General features: G+C 37.6%; 1 protein-coding gene across 7 annotated transcripts in view; it reads left to right on the forward strand.

Moving 5' to 3' along the window:
- Herc1 (HECT and RLD domain containing E3 ubiquitin protein ligase family member 1) overlaps positions 1-27,802 on the forward strand; it is a 154,047-nt gene that overhangs the window by 6,012 nt on the left and 120,233 nt on the right. For all 7 annotated transcript variants that reach the window (XM_027411294.2, XM_027411293.2, XM_027411299.2 and 4 more), the window contains exons 2-4: positions 16,414-17,369; positions 20,902-20,997; positions 27,318-27,512. In XM_027411294.2, coding sequence (XP_027267095.1) covers positions 16,440-17,369; positions 20,902-20,997; positions 27,318-27,512 — 1,221 coding nt within the window. In that variant the 5' untranslated portion in view covers positions 16,414-16,439. The remainder of the gene's footprint in view (positions 1-16,413; positions 17,370-20,901; positions 20,998-27,317; positions 27,513-27,802) is intronic.

A 27,802-nucleotide genomic window follows, 5' to 3' on the forward strand; every position in this document is an offset into this window, starting at 1 on the left:
TGCTTGCTTTCTTCGGACAGGTCTCCCTGTGCCTCAGACTTGAGGTCCTCCTGTATCTTCCAAGTTCTGAGTTACAGGACTTTGCAGTCATGTAGTTTAAAAAAAAGTGTATTTGCTGGGTGGTGGTAATGCATGCCTTCAGTCCCAGCACTTGGGAGGCAGAGGCAGGTGAATCTCTGTGAGTTCGAGACCAGCCTGGTCTACAAGAGCTAGTTCCAGGACAGCCTCTAAAGTCACAGAGAAACCCTGTCTCGAAAAACAAACAAACAAACAAACAAGTATATTCACAAGGTCGTGCCACTTATCACCACTGTCTAATCCTAGACTATTTTATTATCCCCCAAAGAAAACTTGTAATCATTAGCAGTCATTTCCCAGGTCTATATTCTGTTCTACTTTCTATGTGGATTTGATTATTCTATTTTGGGTATTTTGTATAGGTGAAATTGTATATATAATATGTGGTGTTTTGTTTCTGGTTTCTCTAAATTAGTGTACTTTATTCAAAGTTCATTTATGAGTATTTCATGTATGAGTACTTCAGTTTTTTTCTGAATAGCTGATGATGTTTATAGAACATATTTTATTCATTTGTATATCAGTTGATGGGGATTGTTTTTTTTAAATTTTTTTAAACCTTTTGGCTACTGGGAATAACATTGCTATGACTATTCATGTATATTGTGTGTGTGTTGCTATAGAATGAGGCCAGGGCCCCATGTTTACTAGGTGAGCACTCTTTCACTGAGCTATATCTCTGATTCTTCTTTTCCTTTTTACAAGAAGAGTTTATCATAAATCTTTCGCACTTTTTCACATTAACAGTAATGTATCCTGGAAATGTTGAGGACTGGTTCATTCTTTTGAAGATATATTATTTTCATATTCTTGATTTTTTTAAATTCTTTTTTAAAAGATAGAGTATTAATATGTAGGCTGTGCTGGCCTGTAACTTACTGTGTAGATTAGATTGACCCTGAACCACAGAGATCTGCCTACCCTTGCCTCCAGAATATCTTCATTTTTTTTTTTTTTATAGCTTTATAGATAACAGCTAGGATAAGCGTGAGGGGAACCTTGGTGGATTCCATGGCAGGTGAGGGTGACCGAGGTAGAGGTACAAACATGCCAGGCAGACAGAGCTTAAGTGAGAAGTTTTATTAGAAAGGGAAGGGGGAGGGGGAGGAAAGAGAAAAGAGGTAAAGAGACACAGAGACAGAGAGAGGACAGAAGAGAAGAGGGAGACAGGAAAAGTCCTGTTTGGCCCAGGGGAATAGCAGGAAAGGGGAATGAGAAGAGGGAAAGAGAACATAAGTGGGCGGGGTCTGTCTTTTAAAGGGGTCCTTTGCACCAAAGTGCAGACTAAGCAATCATGGAACCCCGGGCTGATCAGGGTACTGACTGACTGCATTCTGCCAGGTGACAGGGCAGGCCAGCATAATGACTGAATCCTTACAGATAAGCTACATCTATGTATGACATTTGATTGTTTTCTGTACTTTGCAGTTATAAACAATGTTTCTATACCTGGAACTTACTATGTAGACCAGGCTGATCCTGAACCAAAGAGATCTGCCTATCCCTGCCTCCAGAGTATCTTCATTTTTTAAAAACAGCTGTATAGATACAGCTACGTCTATGTATAACATTTGATTGTTTTCTGTATTTTGCAGTTATAAACAATGTTTCTATAAATGACCTTGTACATACCTATTTTTGTATTAGTAGAGGTATATGTTGTATCTCCTAGTAGATTCCTATAAGTAGGATTGATGGGTCAAAAGTTAAATGCCTATGTAGTTTTGCTAAGTACCTTCATTTTTCTTTATATATGTACCATCAGAAATATATAAAAGCAGTTTTTTCCCTATAGACTCATCAACAGAATATATTGCCTTGCTTTTTAATTTTTCCAGAGATAAGCACTTAAGAATGCTTTGTAATCATTGTAGAAAGGTTGTGGTTTAGTGGATTTTTATAGATTGAAAAATATATTGTCCTTCAGTATTGTATGGATACATATAAATTATTATTTGTAGGTGAAATTGCTTAGAATATAATTTCCAGCCTAGTCATGATTTCTTATTTCAGCCCTTTGTCATTTAATGGAGATACAGGATTGGTTCATAATGGGTACATGCTAAAATTCTTGTAGTGGTTTACAAAAGATAGCTGAATTTGGAAGAAAGAGGTTTCTTCTGGGATTTGTTAAAATAACAGTTACTGGTTCACATTTTATGATAGTTATGATTGTTGAACCACACATGCAGTATGTATTGACATCTATGGTGTCAAGACTTACTTTTACCAGTAACAGTAGTATTTGTAATCTGTTATAGTTCCTATAAGCAAGAAGACCAATCTTTTTTTTTTTTTAAGATTTATTTTTGTTATTTAAAAATATGGGTGTCTGAGTGGGTATGTGCACATGAGTGCAGATGCCTGAGATAGCTAGAGACAGCGAACTCCCCTAGAGATGGAATTAGAGGTAGATGTGAGCTTCTTGTTATGGGTTCTGGAAACTGAACTGCAGTCCTCTGCAAGAGTAATGTGAACCACTTCCAGCCCCTCAAGAAGACTAACATCAAAATGAAACTAAGAGTTTAAAATTCTGGATTACGATAAGCCTGTCAGATTTTACGGATGCCATGTAAAAGGACAACTAAAATCATCTCCATTACAGGGTAGTAAGTAATGCTGGAAATTTAGGTTCTTTGCCAGAAAGGACACAGCTCCAGGTGCTAGGAACACATTAATTAAAAATCAGGGTTGAGGATGTAGCTTAATGCTTGCCTAGTATATGCTAGGTGCTGGGTGTGATCCCCAGCACTGACAAACAAGCCAGTGCATTCTTGCACTTTAGGAGCCTATATTTTAGTGGTTTTATAATTAATTGATGGTTCCTAGGAAAACAGATGCTAATTGTTTGATTGTGAATAGAACCAGTAGGGTATTAAAATGTCTTTGATGATGATATGGAACTCGGATAACACTTTCTCCACCCCCCTCTTTCTCCCTCCCTCTCTCTCTTTCTTTTTTTTTTTGAGACAGGGTTTCTGTGTGGCCTTGGAGCCTGTCCTAGAATAGAACTAGCTCTTGTAACCAGGCTGGTCTCGAACCCACAGAGATCCGCCTGCCTCTGCCTCCTGAGCACTGGGATTAAAGGTGTGGGCCACCATTGCCTGGCTAACACTTGCTTTCTGATGATTAGTGGTGTTCACCAATCATTTTCATCTCTTATGTATTTATTTATTTATTTATTTATTTATTTATTTATTTATTGTGCTGTGGATTGAATCCCAGGTCTTATGTATGCTAGATAGACACAATACCTTGAAACTCCATCCCCAGTTCTCATTCCCCCCCCCCCCTTCATTTCAGGCTCATTTATTGTATACATTTGAGATATACTGTATGCTTTTTAGTGAAATGATGATTTTAGGTAAACAATTTAAAATACCCATCTCACACATGTTCGTATGGTGTGTGTATCTGTGTGTGTTGTGTGTTGGTCAGAGGACAACTTTCAGGGGCTGCTTCTTCCCATTTGCTTTGTTTTCAGGCATGGTCTCTCTTGTTTCTACAGTTGTGCTGTATACTTCAGGCTAGTTGGCCCGAGAACTTCCTGGCTAGTCCCCGGTCTCCATCTCTCATAGGAGTGCATTGGGCTCTCTCTCTCTCTCTCTCTCTCTCTCTCTCTCTCTCTCTCTCTCGGTTACAAGTATTGGAGCTCATGTTGTCAAGTATGCACTGTATGCACTTCTACTCACTGAGTCATTCCCTTGGTTCATCTTTTTGAGACAGACTCCTGTGCAACGTTGGCAAGCCACAAACTTTTTCTCAGTTTCCCAAGTGCTAGGTTATTTGAGTTAGCTATCTGTCCAAATTTGCTTTCTTCATCCTTTTTTCCTTCCTTCTTAACCTCTCTTCTCCTACCTTGTATGTTCTCTTACTGTGTAATCCAGGCTGGCTTTAAACTTGTGATTCTTCTGCCTCAGTTTCCTGACTACTGGGATTATAAGAATCTCTCTCTCTCTCTCTCTCTCTCTCTCTCTCTCTCTCTCTCTCTCTCTTTATATATGCCATTGTATGTATCTCATCATTTCTTTATCTAGTCATCTGTTGATATTGCCTTAGTTACTTTTCTGTTGTTGTGAAGAAATAATATGACCAAGGTAACTTATACAAGAAAAGAGTTTATTGAGGCTCATAGTTCCAGAGGGTCAGAGTCCATGATCATTATGGTGGTGAACATGGCAGCAGGTAGGCAAGCAGGCATGATGCTGGAACAATAGCTGAGAGCTTACATTCTTATCCATAGGCGTGAATCAGAGAGAATCCTGAGAATGGCATGGACTTTTAAAATCTCAACTCACCCCCAGTGACATACCTTCTTTAGCAAGGCTACACCTCCTGTCTTTCTCATACAGTTCTACCATCTGGAGACCAAGCATTCAAGTATTTGAGCCTATGGGGGCCCTTCTCATTCAAACCATCACAGACATTTAGGTTGCTTCCACTCCTTGACCACTGTGATAATACTATAGTGCACATAAGAATCTTGATATCTCTGGGAGGTGCTGATTTCTTCTGTTGAGAAGAGGCTTTAATTTTTTTTTTGAGGAATTTCCATACTGTTTTTCATAATGGATATTCCTAGTTACATTTTAGCCAGTGGGTGTTCCCTTTTCTCTATATCCTCCTCAACACTTAGCATTTTATCTTTTCTTTTGAGACAATGTCCTATGTAGCCCAAGTTGAACTTTGCATTGCAGCTGAGGATAACTATGTTCTAAATTCTTGACTTAAAGTGTTGATTGAAGGCTGGAAGGAAGTGAGGCTGAGTGGTAATCATAGTTGTGCTTTCTTACAGTTTGTCATTCTTTTGGAAAGAATGAGTAAGGGAGAGTGATGGAGAGATGTTTATAACTTAAACTTAATAATATGGTAGGAAGTAGACAGCTACATATGTAAACTACAATGCTGGTTATTGAACACTTATTATGTAGGCAGTAGTCTAAGCAATTCCATTTACTATTTTTAGATTGACAAAATTGCATGTTCTAAGTGTACATTTATTGTAGAATGATTAAATCTTGCTAATTAACATGTATTTGTTATTTTTTGTAGTCATCACTTAGCTAAAATGCACTTTTTAAACATTTTTCTCTGTGCTATTTAAGAGTCCTTTAAATCTGTAAACTGTTTTGCCTATGAGGAATTTGGAACACAGAGAACACACGTAGTTAGTGATATTGACTGACTGAGAACTCATCAGTGAAGTCAGTCTTGACAGATATTCTGGAGATCATAGAAATAGCTTGCCTCCATGTGGTGGTTTTAAAGGTCTGAGATCCCATCCAAGTAGTACCGTGTGGGTAGGACCATTTTTATATGTGTGTTGAGGAATTCAGAATTGATAGTAAGATAGTTTTTAGGGTCTACATACTCGCTTTAATTTTTTAAAACATGTTTCTAATTGTTTTGCCAAGAAAAGGAATAGATGTTAGGGTAGAATAGTAATTAGTGAATGGATCAGGTTTTGCTACAGAAAAGTCAACATCGGTGGATCTTTCATGATTCTGAAAATGTCAAGGTTTTCTTGGTAGACCTTGAAGCTCAATAGGAACAGACACGATTAAAAAAAAACTGTCTAAGAGCAGAGACATGTTGAAAAATAATTTTTATTATTTTACCTTTTTATTCTATAAAATACTTCTAGTAGTCAGGCAGGAATTATACTCATATTTGATGAAGTTCCTTAGAAGGGGAGCTGCTGGAGGGATGAATCGCTGATTCATCTCAGTCAGAGTCAAGACCTTACTCCTCCTCTGGGATTGGAGTGGTAGACTTCTGCATTGTTTTGTTTGCATTTTTGAACCTTTTTTTCTTTTTTCTTTTTTTTTTTTTTTGGTTTCTCTGTGACATTTTTGAGCCTTTAAGTAAAGCAAAGTGGGTCATTAGGTAAAGGCACTTGCTGGCAAACATAGTGTTCCCTCTGTAGAACCCAATTGTGGAGAGAACTGACTTCTGTAACTTGTTCTCTGACCTTTCCACATGTACCACAGCATATATGTCTACCTCCAAACAAATAAGCAAGCAAGCAAATAAATAAGCAAGTGAATAAACAAACACACAAACAAACAAACAAGTTGTTTGGCCTGATAGCAAGAAGGTATGGTATGATGAGTAGGCCAAGATGGCCTGTTATAATTAACATGTACCTTTAGATTTGTTTTTATTGAGGCAATGTGTGAGTGTAAGTGTATAGGTACACTCATGCACAGAGGCCAGAAGGATCCCAAGGAGGATCCCAAGGAATTACAGGTATTCACAGGATACTTGGCTTGTTGTATGGTGCTAGGACCTGAAGTCCCATGCTTTTAATCTGAGGCATCATCTCTCCCTGTCCCAATTGGCCTGTTAAAAAGGTTATGGTGGAGGTCTAGGTTTTGTTTGTTTGTTTTTTTCCTCCAGTGTTGAGGATGAACTCAGAGATTTTTTCTTTCTAGGCACCACTGAGCTACATTCTCCAGCTCCAAGCCTAGGTATTTTTAAGACATGAGTTACAATTTAGATATAAAACTGAATACTGACAGCTAAACTGTTGTAATGTTTTTATTTATTTATTATTATTATTATTGTTATTTTGGTGTTTTTTGAGACAGGGTTTCTCTGTGTAGCTTTGGAGCCTGTTCTGGCACCCACTCTGTAGAACGGGCTGGCCTTGAACTCAGCCATCCACCTGCCTCTGCTTCCCAAGTGCTGGGATTAAAGGCATGTACTGCCACCACTGCCCAGCCTCAAATGATTTCTTTTTTTTATAGTACTTTAACTATAATATGATCAGATTCTGTCTGACTGTGAATTTATCTTTTTTGGAAATATGTAGAGATTATATTCATTCAGTATTAGGCAGACAATCCAATTCCCAGACAGCATTCTATCTTAAAAAAAGAAAGAAAGAAAGAAAGAAGAAAAGCAGCAGAAGCTGGGTAGTAGTGGTGCATGACCTTAATCCCAGCACTCAGGAGGCAGAGGCAAGTAGATTTCTGTGAGTTCAAGACCAGCCTAGTCTACAGAGTGAGTTGCAGGACAGCCAGGGATACACAGAAGGACCCTGTCTGAGAAAACAAAAACAAAACAAATAAACAAATAAAAAAAAAGAGCTAGAGAGATGGCTTAGCAGCTAAAGAGCATTTGCTGCTTTCCCAGCACCCATGTAGTGACTTACAATTACCTGTAACTCCAATTCCAGGGGCCTCTGATGCTCTCTTCTGGCCTTTACAGGTCATAAATATACATACATAGGGCATACACATACATGAAGCCACTCATAAGTGTATATAAAATGAAAGTAAATATTTAAAAGCATTTTAAACACATGTTGCTATAAAAGTTAGAAACTAGAATAAAGAACTCTTCATGTACCAAGCTTTGAGCTTCAAGAATTATCATCTCAGGCCAGATGTGATGGCTAGCATTTGTGAGACAGAATCAGGAGGATCAGAAGTTCAATGTCATCCTCAGCCAAATATGCATATTTATAGGCCAGCTTGAGGTACATGATAGCCTGTATTTTTTTTTTTTTTTTTTAAGCTAGTGAGATGGCTCGTTGGGTAAAGTCACTTGCTACCAAGCCTGAAAATCCGCATGATAGAAGGAGAGAACAGACTCTTGAAAGTTGTCTTCTGACTTTCACATGCCCATTGTACACCTCTACACCAAAATAATAAATAAAATCTATAACAAGTTATCAGTCTGCAGGAACCCAAGGATGTCTTGTTTCAGTCATATTTCTATCCACTTGCTTTCTTGATTCCAAACTCTGGAGTGTTTATAATACTGGTTTCTAAAAAGTCTCTTTTATGTCCTTTGTTCCAGTTATAGTATATCATCATGCCCAAAACATTTATAGCTAGTTTTTACTTAGTGATACTGAAGATTGTACCAAAGGTCTTGCAAATACTCTACCATTGGCCCACAGTCCCAGCCTTATAGCAAATTCTGCTTTTTTCAGACAGACAGTGTCTCACAAATGTAGCTCTGACTGGCTTGGTACTGTGTAGACAGGCTGCCCTGAACTCCCAGATATGCACCTGCCTTTGCCTTCTGAATTCTGGGATTAAAGGTGTGTACCACCATCCCCAGCCTTATAGCAAACTCTTAATATTATCACAGTAACCAGGGTTTATATTTTGTTTGTTTTTCTTAACAAACAAATGTGATAAGGACCATTAACGTTTTTACTTTTCTAGAACCGGGCATCTTAAGCTTTATGACTTGCAACTTCCTCTGGGAATTGTTTTTCTTTTAAAATTTAATTTAGTTTTTAGCCAGGCATTGGTGGCGCACACCTTTAATCCCAGCACTCGGGAGGCAGAGGCAGGCAGATCTCTGTGAGTTTGAGGCCAGCCTGGTCTACAGAGTGAGTGCCAGGATAGGCTCCAAAGCTATACAGAGAAATCCTGTCTCGAAAAACAAAGGATAATTTTAAAATAAATTCATGACTTATTATCATTAAAACAAAATAATAGTAAAAAGATAATATATTTCAGATTATGAGAGTGACTGGCTGCCTACTTCACCAACAGGGCCACTTGATTACTCAATTTCACATATTATACAAAAGAATACAGAAGGAACTTAAAATAGCTCTTGTTACTTCTCTTTTTTAGCTATATGGTTCATAAGCAGGGAGCATACAAAGCAACACCCAATATTTACTTTTATGGTTTCAAAATGGTTCCATGTAAATGATATGGGAATTGCAGGGTAAAAAAATATTTACTTGAGGGAGGGGCAGATAGTGTCTGAATTATTGGACCTGAAGGAAGTACAGGAGTTTTTAGTCAAAAGGGTTGGATATTTCAAGAGGCAAGCAGATGAGCGATTGTGCAGAGGTGACAGTGAACACATTTCAGTTGAGTGATAATAGGGATCGGTGGGAATGACTGCTGTCTAACTAGAGCAGAGATGCCAGAAGTACATTTGGTGGGTTGTGGAAGATAGCTTTTTGTGATCCATAAGTAAAATGAGGGATTTTCCCTTGGAGCTTGATCAGTTGCAGTCCTGGCAGGAAATAAATGAATAAATTGTAAATATTTTGGTAGGCTTAAGGAAAACAACAGGATTGTGGTGTTCCTAAGACAGCACTATTGAGAAGCTATCAGGACCTGTAAACTTGAGGAAGTGTGAAGACCATGGGATCTGATGAGAACTGGAGAAGTGGAAGCCAGTATATTGGTTAAGACTTCTGACCTTAGAGGAAAATATTCTGTGAGGTTTAAGGATGTCAGAGAAATAAAGATCCTGATTGTTTTTTTCATTTCATCTTTCTACCTTACCAGTGCCATTCTTTGGTCTAATGTAATGAGAAGAAAGGTGGGGGGGGGGTTATAGTGAAGATGCTCTTGGAAGGACTTGTTATAATGGGTTTTGAATCTTCATAGAAACAAAAACACAACATCTGATACACTATCCCAGCTTACAACAAAAAGGATGAAGGCAATCTATTACTTGACTTATTTTTAAAAGCCTCAGTATGGGTAGTTTTATTATTTCACTGTAGATTCATTATGAGACCAGAATTAATTCATCCTTCACAGAGTTCCTAAGGGAAGTGGGTGCCAGTGGCTGAAAGGACAAAAGAAGAGGACAGAGTACTAGTCTTGAAAAATCAATCCTGCTTGTGGAATAGGCAGGGCCAGGGTGATTAAAAACAAGCAAATAAATAATAGCAGAAACAGGCAGAAGAGGATAAATCTGTGTGAATAAGATGTAACATGAGAGAGAAGAACTGATCCAGTCTGTATCAGTGGACATGAAGTCATTACAATGTGGAAGGCTTTGGGGAAGATAGACCTTTCTGAATGGGCCTTTGAAGAAGTGACTTTTGACATGAAAAGATTAGCTAAGTAAGGACCCTTAATTATACAGAGTAGTGTGAATAAAGGCACAGAAACGAAGCATTTGGTTTGTTAAAGCTTAGGGCAAAGAGCTGGAGAGATGGCTTAGTAGTTAAGAGCACTTTTTGATCTTGCAGAGGACCCAGTACCCACATGGTGGCTCCTAACACCCTTACTCCAGTTCAGGTGACCTGACATTCTCTTCTGGCTTCCATGCACCAGGCAGACACACGGTGCCATGCAGACAAAACATCCATCCATACAAAACTAACAGATTAGAGGGACAGTTAATTGAACTGGAGTTGTGGGAACTAGCCTACTTCTGAACAGACTTAACAATAATGGCTTGAATACCTAGGAATAGCTAGGCAGTGACATAGTTAATTCTTAGAAATGAGTGTTAGATTAATCTGGCAGAAGTAGATAGACTTGTACTTTCCAGAGCAGGTTATGAAAGGTGATGCATGGCTGGGCCAGTGGGAACGTGTAAGAGGTTGCCATGCCATATAAAAAGGAAAGAAATTAAAGAAGACTCTAGTTTTGACCCTGGGTTACCCTAAGGGTGATGTGCCCAAAGGATCTGTTTTTATAACAATGTAGGGAAGTGTTGGGAGGTGGAAAAGCTGGAAGAAGTGGTGGGGCTAATTCTGGATGTGGTGAAATGCAGATAAGAAACAGTGACTTGGCGATGTTATTAGACATTTTGAAATGTAAGAGGAGGGAGCTTTGGAAGTGGCCGCCTCAAAGGGACAAGAGGCAAGGGGTTGTAAGTCATTGGATTTTTTTCCCTTTTTTTTTTTTGATTATTTTTGAAGTAAACAACATACAGTAAATTTAGTTATTTGGTAAGATTTGACAGGTATTTAAAGTGATTTCACTATCGCTCTCTGCCCATTGTATTCCTCAAAAATTTCACTGTACCTTAACTTTCTTTAACTGTTCCCTAGGCAGTGGTAGGTGGTGGTTTACTTTTTATCACATTGGTTTTACATTATCTAGAATTTAATATTACATATATTAATATATTATATATTAGACATATAATTATATATATTATACAACATAAAATATGTTTACAGCACACACACACACACACACACACATATATTAGTGGAAAGTTAATTATGTTGTCTTTTCATTTTGAGACAGATTTTGTTTTGTAGCCTAGGTTGGCCTCAACTTTGTGACATTCCTGGTTCTGCTTCTGAAAGTTAATCTTTGATGTTTTGCTTATTTCACTCAACATAATGCTATTACCATGTTGTTTTTATCAACTCTTTTTTTGTGGCTTTTTGAGACAGAGTTTCCCTGGTTGTCCTGGAACTTGCTCTGTGACCAGCCAGGCCTCTACCTTCCTGTGCTGGGATTAAAGGCCTGTGCTACACTGCCTGGTCTCATTTTTGAAAAGTTACCAAGTAGTATGCCACTGTATGCATACACTGCAACTTATATCCAACCCTTTTTTAAAAGGGTCCTATTTATTTTTAAAGATTTTTAAAACAAATAATTTTATGTAGATTGGCATGAGGGTTTCAGATCCACTGGAACTGGAATTATAGACAGTTGTGAGCTGCCATGTCGGTTCTGGGAATTGAACCGGGTCCTCTGGAAAAACAGCCAGTGCTCTTAACTACAGAGCCATCTCTCTAGCCCTAAAGATTTATTTTTATAATTTGTAATTATGTATGTGGTGTTGTGCTCATGAGTGCTAGTGCTTTCAGGGGCTAAAATCAGATTTCTTGGCGTTGGAGTTAGAGGAAGTTATGAGTCACCTGTTGTGGGTGCTGGGAATTGAACTCAGGTCCTTTGGAAGAGTGCATATTCCTATCCACTATTCATCTATTGTTGATATTCATCAGTCATGCCCACATTCATCTATTGGTGGGTATTTGAGTTTCCAGGTTTTGACTGTTATGAATTATGCTTCTGTGTGAATGTAAATATGTAGTGAATACCTAAGGAATAGACTTTTGTGTATTATGAAAAGTACAGTGTATGTTTCTAATGAACTACATACTAAATTGGCAAATAGTTTTTCATTTTACATTTCTGTTAGCAATATGTGAGTTTTCTGCTTGCTCCATGTCAGCACAGGAACTTGGTGTTGGCTGTGTTTTTAGCTAGGTTAGTGGGTTTATTGTGGTTTTAATTTGTATTTCATTGAGGACAAATGATGTTGGGTATCTTTTTATATGGCTGTTTGACTGTTTATATATCTTGGTGACATATTTATTTAAAAATATCTTGCGCAATTAAAAATTTGCGTTTTCTCTTTTTTGTTGTTGTTTGGATTTTGAGGTGGGGGGGTCTTACTATGTTGCCCACATTAATCTCTAACTCTTGGGTTCAGTGATCCTCTTTCCTGAGCCTCTATGTGAGTTTAGAGAACTGAACCTGGGACTTTTGCAAGAGTAGCAAATGCCGTTAATCTCTGAGCCATCTCTCCATCACCTCTAGTTTTTTGAGATAGTGCCTCACTATGTAGCCTGGGCTGGCCTATACCTTGATATGTAAACTATGCTAGTCTCAGAATGTCAGGCTGCTGTCTTTGAATTCTTATTCAGCCTGTTTGTTTGTTGTTGGCACTGTGACCGTGGCAAACTTTTTAGCCTCTCTGTGCCTTTATTTCTTCTGCTGGTAAATGGGGGTAATCTGGGCACCTGTTTTATAGAGTTGTCTTAATGATCCAGTAATAGTTCCTGCCATATAGAAAGTGCTCAATAAATGTTAACAGCTATCATTGCTTTGTTCACCTGGAGAGTCTGTGAAAGCTTCAGGATTTGACAAATTCACTTGGAGGAACCATTTTAAGGACTCACTTGTAGGAATCCCCTGTTGTCTTTTAGCTCCCACCCCCTTCATTTGTTTTGTTTTCAGGAAAATATCGATAGTACTATTTTTTTAACCCCTATGTTTTTGTGGTTTCTCCCATTCTACTTGTTGGTGGATTTGATAATTTATATAATTATATTTGGATTTGTGCACTGGATCAGAAAGGGAAAAAGACAAATGGACTTTAGTAGGGTAAATCATCACTATAGATTAAAAAAAAATAACAGCAGTTTGCCAGGATTTAGCTGGTTCATCAGGATTGTGAATTAGTGGTTCTAGAATAAAACCCCATTGGTTTGATTCTCTTTTGTCTATAGTTGTCTATAGTTCTTTATGTGCTGAGTAAGCCATTGGCTTCTTGCTTTGTTGACTAGTTCTTACTGATGTTTTAGCAAAAACAATTTGCAGCAAATGCAGTGAGTCTTTTCCCTTTCTGTGCATTTCCTTTTAAATAGTGGTAATTGCAAACCTTAGTGTTGATTTTGCGCAGTTAAACATTGATAATTTTGTCAAAAGACAAAATTTAGAGCAAACTAAGTTATAGATTTAATTGGCTTTTATATGTGATTCCTGAATTAGGCAACACCTCATTCTGTACTAGAATTAGTACAGTTCCAGTGAGCTGAGCAGAGATTAGCTTTATGGACAGAAAAAGGCTGAAGCAAGCAGAAAAAAAGAACAAAGAAGATTGGTTCTTTAAATCTGCTTTGCTTGTGTAGGATAAAGCAGAGGGTTTCTGTCATGTGCTCAAGACTGGCTCTTTGGAGATTTGGCTGATTGTCTCCCCTGCTTTCTTAGTAGATGAGATAATGACTTAGTTTTAGCTTGTTGATGGAAAACTTCAGTATGGATCCTCCAATATGGTTTGGTCTGTAAAACTTTATGCAGGTGCTCAGTCCAAGTCTGTCTCCCTTTCTACAGTTTTGGTTAACAATGTATATGGTTTAATGAATAAAAGTGCCTGGGGCCGGAGTGGGATGAACTGCATTGCGGTATGTGCTAGAATTTAAGATGCAGAACTTTGGAAATAGGTTCTCCTCCTGTGCTTGGAGAAGTGAATAGCTTTGATAAATGTCTACTCAGTAGCAGTCTCCCTTTCACTCCCTAAACATCTGGAGGTAGGCGTGAAAGCTCTAATCCTTTAATCACCTGTTTGGTTTCTCTGATGCCCATTTCCTTTAGAATGAAGCTCACCTCAGAGTTACCCCAGTCAACTGTCTAAGCTCAGATATGTTAGAAAGGGGCTTGTTTGTGAATGTTAAAAAATGCACCCCTATCCTTATGAAATTTCTAGGGTCTCAGAAACTATCAGGAACCAGGGACAAAAACTAAAGAGTACACTTCTCACTTTGTTGTAAATGCACATTAAGCAGATAACTACACAAATAATATGTAATTGCAACCTGTGAAAGATATTACAGAGTTAAAGTAGTGGCTGCTGTGTATTTTAAAAGATGGACTTGATCTTATGTGGGTGCAGTCAAGGATAGTTTCCTTGAGGAAGTGATAGTTAACATATGATTAGGCTGGCTTAGTACAGAGAGGCCCTAGTATTGGGTTGTTTAAACTGAGATCTTACACTAGATAATGCCTTGGTGAAGACAGATTCTTAAGTAGAGGGAACAGCATATGCAAATTAAATACAAAGGGACTCTTTCCAGGAATCAAAAGTGGCAGGGTAGTCATGCAGGGAGAGCAAGGGGAAGAGATCGGTCTTGGCTCCTTTCTCCACAGGATTTTGTTTTCTATAGTAAATTGCCAAAAAAACCTTCTAATTATTTTATTCTTCCAGAAATAGAATTTGTTAAGAATCATAGGAGAGAGAGAAAGAGAGAGAGAGGGGGAAAGAGAGAGAGAGAGAGACAGACAGACAGACAGACAGACAGACAGACAGACAGACCAAAGAAAGACTAGCATATATACAAGACATGGGTGCAAAGCTTCTTGAGAGAGTCCAGCTTCTAAGTGTTTGTTTGTTTGTTTGGAGGGCGGGGGGCGGTCAGGGTTTCCAGACAGGGTTTCTCTGTATTTCTTTGGAGGCTGTCCTGGAAATCACTCTGTAGATCAGTCTGGCCTCGAACTCACAGAAATTCTCCTGCCTCTGCCTCCGGATTGCTGGGATTAAAGGTTGTGCCACCAATACTGGGCCCAGCCTCTAAGTTTTTAAAAATTGTTATTCTGTGTCACGTAGATTTTATCAACCAATTTATTCAGCTATCCTTTTAAAGTTTTTTTTTTAATCATTCTTATTTATTTATTGTTTTTGAGATGGGGGTCTTTGTGTAGTTCCAGTTGTTCTGGAACTTGCTCTGTAGACCAGGCCGTAGATCCACCTGCTTCTGCCTCCGGAATGCTGTGATTAAAGGCATGCACCACCACTTCCTCACTCAGACATCCTTCTGTTATGAAAGGTCTCTTTACTTAGTTTAGGCTGGTCTGGAAGGCACTGTGTACTCCAGAGTGACCTCAAACATGATTTTCCTGCTTCTGTCTCCTGAGTGATGGGATTATGGGTCCATGTCACTGCCCAGCTATTTCTGACTTCTTCCTTGCCTTTACATTTGGAATTGAACCTCCCTCCCAAAGTCTGGTGGCAAAATATACTTTTGTTGAAGTAAGAAATAGTTCCAAGTCACTAAATGCTTAATGTGTAGAGAAACTGACAGTGACAACCCTATCAATTACCTTTTTGGTTCCCTAAATAATTTAAATGATAAATAAGGGAAATAATTGCAGTTAATTAGTAACTTAGTAAACACAGTGGCAATGATTTAGATTGCATGCTAAGGAATTAAAATTGAGTGAAACTGGTTTTTGATGTTGAGTTTTATGGTAACTATTAGTGGATTTTAAATCTTCAATAATTATAGTTCAAAGTCAGAGGCATTTTGTTGGAAAATTAGGATACACCAATTCTGAAAGGCCTTACAGATTTTTGAAGTAAATTTCAAAGAAAGAAGAGAAAGGACTTCATTAAATGAAGCTATTAGGAACAGTTTTCTTCTGATCCGTAGTCAGACGCATTATCCATTGTGCCACCTGCCCGCCATGGAACAGTTTTCTTAAGGCCTTTTTGAAAGAATTTGTAAGATATAAAATGAGTAAATGAGGGTTGAAGACAACTTGGGGGTCTTTAATTTCTGATTGTTTAAGGAATTAGTTGTTGAACATCAGATTAGCTGTTTGAGTCTTTCAGCATGTAAACTGAGGTTTGGGTTTGTACTGAGTTGGTGGCATGAACCACCAATGCCCGGCCATGGCAACTCTTATTAGGAAAGCATTTAATTGAGGTGACAGCTTTCAGTTTCAGAGGTTCAGTCCATTATCATCATGGCAGGGAGCATGGTACCTAGGAGCATGGCAGTATGCAAGCAGACATGGTGTTGGAGAAGGTGTTGAGAATTCTTACATCTTGACTTGCAGGCAACAGGAAGTGAACTGAGACACTAGGTGTTGTTGCATACCTGAGACCTCCACAGTGACACACTTCCTCCAACAAAGCCATACCTAATTCAACAAGGCCACACCTCTTAAAAGTTCCACTCTCTTTGGGGGCTACTTTCTTTCAAACCACACAGGCTTCATTTACATTTCACCAATTTTGAAATCATTAAAGAATCATTGAAGAATCATCTGTGCTAGCTTTTAACAGTCTCCTTTTCTTCTTCTGTAGAACTAATGGCTGAAGAATAAATCAACATGGCGACTATGGTTCCACCAGTAAAACTGAAATGGCTCGAACATCTGAACAGCTCCTGGATCACAGAGGACAGCGAATCTATTGCTACAAGAGAGGGAGTTACTGTTTTGTATTCTAAACTGGTCAGCAATAAGGAAGTAGTACCTTTGCCTCAACAGGTTTTATGCCTCAAAGGACCACAGTTACCTGACTTTGAACGTGAGTCTCTTTCAAGTGATGAGCAGGACCACTATTTGGATGCCCTTCTTAGCAGCCAGCTTGCACTAGCAAAGATGGTATGTTCAGATTCTCCATTTGCTGGAGCACTACGGAAACGATTGCTTGTACTCCAGCGTGTCTTTTATGCACTTTCTAATAAGTACCATGACAAAGGCAAAGTGAAGCAGCAGCAGCATTCTCCGGAGAGCAGCTCTGGTTCAGCAGATGTCCATTCTGTCAGCGAACGACCCCGGTCAAGCACTGATGCACTTATAGAAATGGGTGTCCGAACTGGTCTAAGTTTATTATTTGCACTTCTAAGACAAAGTTGGATGATGCCTGTGTCGGGACCTGGTCTCAGTCTCTGCAATGATGTTATTCATACTGCAATTGAAGTTGTGAGCTCTTTGCCTCCATTGTCTTTAGCAAACGAAAGCAAGATTCCACCTATGGGCTTGGACTGCTTATCACAAGTCACAACATTTCTTAAAGGAGTAACTATTCCCAATTCTGGGGCAGACACTTTAGGTCGTAGATTAGCTTCTGAGTTGCTGCTTGGCTTAGCAGCTCAGAGAGGCTCTTTGAGGTATCTTCTTGAATGGATAGAAATGGCTTTGGGGGCTTCAGCAGTTGTACATACCATGGAGAAAAACAAACTACTATCAAGCCAGGAAGGAATGATCAGCTTTGACTGCTTTATGGCTATATTAATGCAGATGAGGCGTTCATTGGTATGTACCCCAAGTGTCAACTTTGACAAATTGCTGTCTAGTCAACTCTGCTTTTAATGAGTTTGTGGCCCTTGTAAATGATTTGGGAATTCTTTTGGTATGTTAAGTTGGTTAAGTATTTTTTTGTGTTCTGAGGGGAGAAATTTGCATATATTGATTTTTAGGAATAGGACAGTTAGTACAGTGAAGGCTCCTGGGTCAGAGTTTATAATTTAAGTGTTAGCTTATGTTAGTGAGTTTGGAGAATTAACCTAATTTTTTTTGTGTTTAGTAAATTCATGTGTAAAATGGAGAGGCCTTGGCTAGTGAGTATGAAAGTTTTTTAGAAGTATCTCCAACTTGCTATATAGCTATAACTGGCCCTGAATTCTGGATCCTTCTGCCTCTGTATCCCATGTGCTGCAATTATAAGTGTGTACCACCATACCAGGCCTTTTCCAGTTTTTAAAAATTATGTACTATGTGTCAAGTATTATTCTAGGACCTGAGGGTATAGCCTCAAAGATAGTTTTTGCTCTTACAGAATTTACATCTTGCTAGGCTGAGAGATAGTTCAGCAGTTAAGGGCTTGTTACTCTTTTGGAGGACCCAGGTTCAGGTCCCAGCACCCACATAGTGGGTAACAGCCATCTGTAACTTCAGTTCCATGAGATCCAGCACCTTCTGGTCTCTGTGGGCACTGCATGCACATGGTGCACAGACATGCTTGCAGACAAAACACCTGTACATATAAAAATACATAAGTCATAAAAAATTCATAATTTCAGGTGAGACATTTTAAGAGGAAAAGAGAATGACAGGTTGAGAGGTAAAAGGTATGCTATTTTGATTAATGTGGTCAAGGAGGGACTCTTGAGTTGTGACATCTGAGCATAGAGAGACCTGAATAAAGAGAAGTAATGAGTTAAGCAAAAGTCTGAAGAATTTGTTGTGTGTAGAAGTGAGTCCCTTCACCATCATAACCTTGTATATCATATTAAAGAATAAACATATATATGATAAATTTTAAGAATATGCAAGACTGAAATGTGTTAACTTTTTGAAATCCAAGAATAAAAATTTGAATTTTAAAGTGTTAAGGCTCAAATACTTACAGAACCAACTTAGTTAGGTATAACTACATTTAGGTTAAATTGATCAGGTTTTTGTTGTTTGTTTTTGCTTTTTGGGGTGTGTGTGTGTGTGTGTTTGTTTGAAATGGTCTCACTGTGTATCTCTGGATGTCCTGGAATTCCCTATATAGAACAGGCTGGCCTTGAATTCACAGTGATGCACAGGTTTTTTGTTTTGTTTTTTTGTGAGAGGGAAGGAAGGGGAAGAGAAGGGGAAGGGAAAGATAAGAGAGAGAGAAATTCATGTTTCCTTTATTGCCCAATATAACCTAACTAATGTATTTAAATTCACAAAAAATGCCACTTGTTATATTTACATATTCTAAGCCTTTCCCCCATCAAGTGAAATACAAAGCTTTTGATTAATAAAAATATTTCATTAAAAGTCACTTTCAAATCAGAAGCATTTAACTTTTCATCTGCTGTGTGTTTTGTATTTGTAAACTGAACTGTAAATATTGTGCCACTTTATCATTGGTTTTCTTTTTTTTTAAATTTTCATTCAAAAAATAATGTTACAGATGAGTACTTGAAGATTTTAGATGACAGGATCTATGAAAATTTGACCCTCATAATGCTAAATAAAAATAAAAGCATGTAGTGCTTTGCTGGGATACAGAGTGTTGGCATAGGTCTATAATCTTAAATTGTGGTTAAAACCTAGAGCCTTAGGTTGTAATCTAAATACAACAGTTAACACAACAGGTAACAGTTGTGGGAAGCACATAAGCTCTTTGTGTTTTCTTAGTTACTATTACAACCTGTTACTTGGGGAGATCTGTTTTTCTCATGTATTTTTTTTCTTTCATACTTTTAAGATTTTGCTCCTTTCAAATCTGAACTGCTGTTCATCTGCTCATGTTAATATTCTTGTGAAAGAGGGGAGAAAAAATTATTGGACACCATGACTATATGATTATATACTTGCAATGGTGTATTTCCTTCTAGAACAGAATTAGTATGAGGCCTCTTCACCTTTCCCTTAGAAGGAAAGGAGTACCCCAGGACTTTAGACTGTTCTCTACAGTGTCTATTTGTTATAACAGAAATGCATGTGAGATAGAGTAGGTTCAGGAAAGAAGCTGACACAAAATTACCCTTCAGAATGGGGAGGGGTGAGAGAATATGCTTTGAGACCACACAACATGGGTTTCTAACTTTTATAAGTTTCTAGTAGGTAAGGCGTGTTCTACATCACATGATTTAGTCTGGCTTAGTCTGTAAGCCAAGGAGTCAGGTACTGTGTAGTACCATAAATTTATATTGCATGTATAGGTGTATGTGTATGTATGGGGGGTGGTTAGTCTTGCTTAAAGCTGCAAATGAGAGGCATAGAACTGCTAGGGACCTGGAAATAGGCTGCAGAAGAGCTTGACTTGATGTATGGGGGAGAGAGAGGCAGCTGGAGGACCTGTGATCTAGTAACACTGTTGAGTTTCATTGCCTCCCCCCCCCACCCTGTGCTTGGGATTAGTAAAGGAATACACACTAGGCATAAATTTGATTATATATTCACAAATTGATTTGATATTTAAATTGACTCTATAGGCTCAAGAAATCCTTACAGTAAATATATATGACTTCACATATAATGTGTTTTGTTCCATGCATTTCAGCTTCTTTGATTCACTGCTCCTCACTATTTGGAATAAGGAGGAAGTGAACTAATTTTATCGCCTGTTTTCTATCAGGTGCTTTGCATATTCTTTTTCAGTTGTCATGTTAATCTGTGAGGTAAGATTTTCTTTACTTTGATCTTCAAGGTGTAAAGCAACAGTGTCAGCCTGGATTTATGCATTTGTTGAGCATCATAATATAACTTGGACTGCTGTGCTATGTACTGTCTTCAGCAGTTCTTACTCCTTTGAGTCTGTCTTTGAAACCCATGTTTTTTCTGACTGCATATATACTTTTTAACCTGCTTCTGTTAAATTGATTAACTTTTCCCACAAACAACACCCTTACAGTATCTGTAAAATGTAATCAGTTAACTTTATTGCTGGTTTTCTAGTTTCTACTTGTCCTGTCATTCTTGGACAAAGAACAGGTGTACCTAGTCAGAAATCACTCCTTCTCCCCAAGACCACTGTCATATATCCTTCTTAGTGATTCAAGGATACCTCTGGAAAGTAGACTGCTATCTTCTTGAGATTCTGCATTTATCCTAAAGAAGAATCCTGTGTTTAATTAGTGTAGTTTTCTTACTGTTTAATGAGGCAATCAGGGATTGGTGCTTAATTGATCATTTGGCTCAATAGATTTTTGTAGAACTTTTAGTTGGTTTCATGGCCTAATATTAGGATTTGGTTACAATATACCTAAACTTACAAAGTTTTTCAAATAGATTTTTGTAGAGTATGGGTTTTTAATTTATATGTCTGCTTCCTTTCCATATCGTACCCTACAATGTTTAATTTCAGGGTTCGTCTGCTGATCGGAGTCAGTGGAGAGAACCAACTAGAACATCTGAAGGCTTATGTTCACTCTATGAGGCAGCATTATGTCTTTTTGAAGAGGTATGTAATCTTCATAGCTTTGCATTAACAATGACTTTGTTATAAAATGTTATAGCATATAATCTCTAGAAAGGCTCTAAAAGAAAATGGGTGCCAGTGGTTGCCTTTGGCAGTGGAACTCAGTGTTTAGTCAAAAGAGATACTTTTCAATGTATCTCCTTTCATTTAAGTTTTGGGTCATGCCCTGGTAACTTTTGTTGAAAAAGAATTGTTTAGTAAAATAGATTCAGAAAGATGTATAAAAAATTCTGTGCCATAATGGATTGTTATAAAATAAATAACCTTCTAATCAGTACTTGGGCTTTAAAAAAATAGTATTTTAAACTGCTGAGATTATTTGGGGGCTAAAAGCACTTATCGCCAGATCTGACAACTTGAGTGTAATTTCCAGGTACCACATGGTAGAAGTAAGAAACAGACTTCCTCAAGTTAGCCTCTGACCTCTATGTGAGTGTTATTGTGCATTCCAACACACACGCACGCACAAACAAAAATATGCACACAAAAAGTCCTTTCACATTCTGGTAATTATTTGTTTCTCCTCCATTACTTGTTTCCTCCTCTACTACAGAAGCACTATCTTGACTCTTTAACTTCCTTGCAGTTTTTTGTAACTGTGTTGCCACATGTGTGTGCCTGGACTCTAGTTCAGTTTTTTTCCCACTTAAAACTGTCTTTAAAATCTCTTTATGTATTCATATTCTCTTTCTTTGGGGTGGTGGTTGTGTGATATTCTGGTTTTTTCTCCATTTATTAGTTGGAATACTTTTTAGAGAATTGTTTCCTTTATCAACTGATTATTCTGCCAGTTTACACAGGAAAGGCAGAATAAGTGCTGGATTCTCCCATTCACCTTTCTGGGGGATGGGAGATGGGAGATGGGGTATCAAGACAGAATTTCTCTGTGTAACAGCCCTGGCTATCTTGGCTCTCACTTTGTAGACCAGCCTGCCTCATACTCACAAGAGATCCACCTGCCTTTTCAAAGTGTGTGCCCCATTCATTTTTCATTAACTGGTTTTTAGTTGAATGAATTGCTATCCCTCCAGACTTGACCAATTAACTTCATTTAAAAATACCCATATAAACTATTAGGTTTGAATCTTTTTGAGTTTTGTCTGTGGAGTTATTATATGGTATATTGCTTCATTTTTGGCTAATAGTCTCTTCAAGGTGGTAATCTCTTTGAGTTTGTTCCCGGATTCTTCTGACATGAGGCTACTAATCTTTGATAGCTTTCTTGTTATCTTACACAGAGTATTGTTCCTGGCTTATGTACATAACATTTCTTTTACTAGGCAATTGGCTAGCCATCTGCTCTCAAATTTGCTGACTTCTTTTATTAAGAAAGTTGATTTTCACAGTCACAATTGAGGTGTTAGAGATGCTTACTCACTATTGATTTGATCTTTCTAGACTACTTTTATTGAACATAGCTACAGAGAGAGAGAGAGAGAGAATATGGGGGGAGGAAGGATTGAGTAATATATTGATTAAAGCCAAAATGCCTTCTGAGTTCATACATATATATTGAGATTCAGAGCTACTAATGCTTTCTTAATCTTTCCTATATTACATTTATGCTATAATAAATGGGGTACATATTTCCTACAAATAGGCATCACAGAAGTAGAATATCCTTTATTTTAACCATGTTACAAGTCACATACATGTGTGAGGACACACAAATAATGACTACTTTGTGATTGCTAAAAACCACTTTTGACCCTCACTTAGTATTAGTCCTACTAGCTTCTCTATCTCTTTCTTTCTTTTCTTCCTTTCTTTCTTTCTTTCTTTCTTTCTGACTTTGAAGCCTGTTGTCTAGATTCTCATTAACAGTGCAAAGGAATAAGAAGATTAGCTTCTTGAGTTCTTGCATGCTGATAACTGCTGTGCATTTTATTCTTTAAAATTGCTTTTGACAGAATCATTGGTTCACATTATCTTGTGAATCTTAAATATGTTACTCTATTTTCTTCTGGAATAAACATCAAAGTCTAATGATTGTTTTTTTCCATATGAGTCATATGCTTATTTTCATGAAAAGCGATTGAAAGAAAGGTTTTTTCCCTTTTAAAGATCAGTAGTTTTACTAGAATACGTCGTCATGTCATTTTTTTCTGGGATAATAATCTTAGAAATATGAGGATTTAGTATGTAGTTTCAGATCTCTTTATTTCAGGAAACAATGTACCCAAATTATAGTTTTTCATATTATCTTAACTCCTTTTACTTGGTTCTTTTTGGGGGAGGAACTTTGATTTTATGTTAGTCTTTTGCCTAGCTTTGTCACCTTTTATTGAAAACTAAAAAAAAAAATAACTTTATTAAGTTTTCATTTTTAAAATGTGTTTTTATCTTTTGTTACTTACAGGGCATTGTCTGCTAATTTTAAAAAGACTTATTTTTATCTTCATTTATCTATGTATTTGTTGTGTGAATGTATGCCATGTGTGTTGGTGCCTATAGACACCAGCAGAGGGCATCAGATAGCTGGAGTTACAGGTGGTTCAATGTGGGTACTGGAAACTAAACTCTGGTCCTCTAGAAGAGCAGAAAGTGGTCTTAACTGCTGAGCAGCTCTCTAGCCTTATACTGTTTTCATTTACTCTTGTATTTCTTCTACTTTGGTCTTCATTTCTAAATGTTAAAAATTTTTTACTTCATTCTTTAAAAATTTTTTAAATAATATTTTTTATCCTTTGAGACTATCTGTATTTTGATCATATTTTCCCTCCTCCAATTTTTCCTAGATTTACCCACTTCACCCTCACTTCCCTAGCCACCCATTTTTGAATTTTTTCTTTTTTTCTTTAAGTCTACAAAGTCCAGTTTATGTTGCTCAACTACTCTTACAAGTGGGGCTTGCTTTGGATTTTGATTGACCTGTTTAATATTTGACATCATTAAAGATAACTGACTACCTCTCCCAGAAGTTATCAAATGCCATTAATTCCTCAGCTAGAAGTAGGATTTCATGCCCACCTGTTCCTCTTCATTTTTGTCTGACTTGTGTTGGGCGAGTCGTATGCATGCTGTCACAATCCCTGTGAGTTCATATGTGTAACTGGCCTGTTTTGTTTGGAACCTCTGGTTCTTACATTCTTCCTGCCTCCTCTTCAGTGCAGATCCTAAACCTTGTCTGGAGAGGTGTGATATGTCAGTCCTATTTAGAGCCAAGCACCCAGTCTCTTATGTCTTCAGTGAGCATTTCTAATTCAGATTTGTGTTTTTCTTTCACACGTTGTTTGATTTTCTTAATCCTTTTTGGCTTGAAGTAGATCACAATTTACTGTTGGGGGGTGCATTTTTTGTCATGTTTTTACTATAGGGATGGTATTCTGTCTCTTCGTTCCCATTTCTCTTCCCTTCCTTCCTGTCTACCCTCCTCTTCCCCTGGATCCTCTCCTGTCCTTGTATTCTCCCACTCTTCTCGTCCTTTGTTTCTTCTTTTTGTATTTTCAGACTGGGTCTGTGGTCCAAACTGACTTCGAACTTAATGTATTCCTGTCTTAGTCTCTTGAGCATTGGGATTACAGCCAGGCATCATTGTGACCAAGTATTCAAGTTCATCAGTATTTTCTTATTTATTTTTATGTGAAATTTGTTTTCCTGAACTTTAGAATGTATTGGGATTCAAGGTAGCAATTTTCCCCCCTATTCTTACTTACTTTTATCTTCTCTTTCTCCATCTTTTCTTTCTGTTGTTCCTATCTGATACACTGTTAAGTCTACTCTAGTAGCTTCCCCTCGGCATTGGGCTTTGCCCTGGTAGGGAGTCCTGGTTAAGCTTTTTTTTTTTTTTTTTTTTTTTTTTTTTTTTTTTTTTTTTAAATTACAAGAGCTAGATGAACCTAGGGCATTTAAAACTTAGTTTCCTTTAGGTCTTGTTTGCTATGGGAAAGGGCAAAACTTTTCCAAGGTATAACTAGTTTTTTTAGATTGGCCTATTACTCTTCCTAATGAGTACCCAACTGGCTGTTGTAGGCTTCTCTTCTGCTGTCAGCTAGGCCCTCTATTGCTGCCTCTTGTATGGATGGTAATACTATGTGTGTATTTGGTGATGCTTTGTGATTATCTACTTTCATTTTTTGTTCTTGGAGTCACACATAATTTGTTATGAATGTTAAATAGGGGCTTCAGTTTTGTTTTGTTTTTTTCCTGCACATTTGGAAGTGTTTAGAAAATCGCACTGCTGCTGGTTTTATCATCTGGTTTTTTACGGAATCTTGCTTATCAACCGACTCCCAGCTTTACGTTAAAAATGTGTTTTTTAAGTCTCAGGAATATTTTTTCTAGCTTTCTTTTTACTCCTTTTTTTTGAGAAAAAAGTGAGGAAGGTCATTATCACAGTGCTAGATTTATAAATGATCAATTCCATACTTTCGCTACCACCATCCTCCTTTTGTCTTCAGTGAAATTCCAGATCCTCTATTAGAAACCAGCAATTATATATCCTCAGAACTGTCCCTGTTCATTAGGAAAGCCTTGTCAAACATACTTACTCTATTACTTTGCATTATATTTAAAGGTTCTGAGTAATACTCTCCTATCTCTTCCCATTTAATATGCTTACAAACATATATTAGCTTTTTAAGATTTTTTGTTTTACTTATTTTAAAAGCTGTAAACAACAAATTGACAATAATTACAGTCACAGTTTTAATATGTTTATTGTATTGAGCTTATGTGAATCAGTAAAAAATCAATTGAGCAAAAGTTATCAGTAAATATGGAAAGCAAATAGAGGGGTTAATTTTAGCCATAGAAAATGTGAAGTTAAAATAATGCCAGTTCTCTTTCCTGTAACATCAATTTGTGAAATAGTTTAAACCTTAATATATAGTGTTTGTAGTGAGACTGATACTCTGATATATTCCTTGGCTGGGGCAGTCAGACAGTCACCTTGAGTCCTGTGTTTTGGGTGAGGAGCCTGCTTTTTAAAAAAGCATTGCAAATAAGCTGTGACTTAAGATTTTATATACATTTGTGTATAAGGTTGTTCTAGGCTGTCACTGTTTTCAGGACAGTCCTCCATTTATATGCTACTGGTGACCAAATACTAATACTGTGGCACCATTTTAGAAGGCAAGTTGTTAAAGAGTGTTCCAAGAATCGTAAGATTGTCTTTTTTGTGTGTATAATTCCATTTCTGAGATTCCTTAATTTCCTTAATAGGAAATTGATTGTATATTTTCCTTTACCCATTTTAGTGATTTATTCTATGCTAGTTAATATTCTGGCTATCTGTATTTAAAGCTGGATATGATATTAGATGTGAGTAGCTTAGAGTGTTAAAGTTAAGAGTAATTTCAGAGACTATGTAAAACCAGACTATTAAGGAAATATTAAGGAAATTTAAAAAGTACAGTAATATACTCTTTTTTTGAGACAAAGTTTCCAGGGTGTCAATGTGTAGCTCTGGCTGTCTTGGAACTCACCGTGTAGACTCATAGAGATCTGTCTGATATTGCATCCTGATTAAAGGTATTGGAATTAAAGGTATGCACCACCATGCCTAGCCCATTAACAGATTCTTAAAAATGGTCTACATTACACAGATAAATGACTTAAATGACCATTAGAGGAAAGTGGTTAATTATGATTTTAACATTAGATGGATTATTGTCTACTCAAACATGAAGAGTTGGCAGAAAGTTTTCATGAATGTCTTGTGTCATTTGTCACTTCTGTATTTACTGTAATGACTGTGTTAAAGAATGCGTACATGACACCGGTCAGTGGCACACGCCTTTAATCCCAGTACTCGGGAGGCAGAGGCAGGTGGCTCTCAGTGAGTTCCAGGCCCCCCCCCCCAAATGTGCATATGAAAAAAAGGTAACATTGTGTCAAGGTGATTTATCAGTGATGTTTTCTTCCTACTTTGTCTTTCTGTAAAGTGTATGTAATAGCGTTTTTTTTTTTTTTTTTAAAGATTTATTTATTATGTATACAGTGTTCTGTCTGCATGTATCTATGCAAGCCAGAAGAGGGCACCAGATCTCATTACGGATGGCTATGAGCCACCATGTGGTTGCTGGGAATTGAACTCAGGACCTCTGGAAGAGCATTAACCTCTGAGCCATCTATCCAGCCCTGCTTTTTTTTGTTTTTTTTTTAAAGAAGACTTGATTGTATATTTTCCTTTACCCATTTTAGTGATTTATTCTATGCTACTTAATATTCTGGCTATCTGTATTTAAGGCTGGATATGATATTAGATATGAGTAGCTTAGAGTGTTAAGAGTAATTTCAGAGACTATGTAAAACCAGACTAATAACATATTGGTTATTTTGTATATTTAACTTCTTAATAGGTTTGTAGAATGGCTTCTGACTACTCAAGAACATGTGCTAGCCCAGACAGCATTCAGACTGGTGATGCTCCCATTGTCTCTGAAACCTGTGAGGTGTATGTTTGGGGCAGCAATAGCAGCCATCAGTTGGTAGAAGGCACACAGGAGAAAATACTACAACCCAAACTAGCTCCCAGTTTCTCTGATGCTCAGACCGTAAGTTCTCTGTCTTCCTTGTGAACTGTTAGATAATTGGATGTGTGTGTGTGTGTGTATGTGTGTGTGTATGTGTGTGTGTGTGTGTGTGTGTGTGTGTGTGTGTGTGTGTGTGCGCGCGTGTGTGCTCGGGTATTTCTATGCCTTAAGTAATGTTGAGTATATTTTTCAATGAGGAAAAATCCTTGATTGAAGCCCGAAATGGTGGTACATGCCTTTAATCCTAGCACTTGCAGGCAGAGGCAGGTGGACCTCTGTGAGTTTGAGGCCAGCCTGGTCTGCATAAAAAG

This window comes from Cricetulus griseus, chromosome 4 (genome assembly GCF_003668045.3).
Source record: "Cricetulus griseus strain 17A/GY chromosome 4, alternate assembly CriGri-PICRH-1.0, whole genome shotgun sequence".
Lineage (NCBI taxonomy): Eukaryota > Metazoa > Chordata > Mammalia > Rodentia > Cricetidae > Cricetulus > Cricetulus griseus.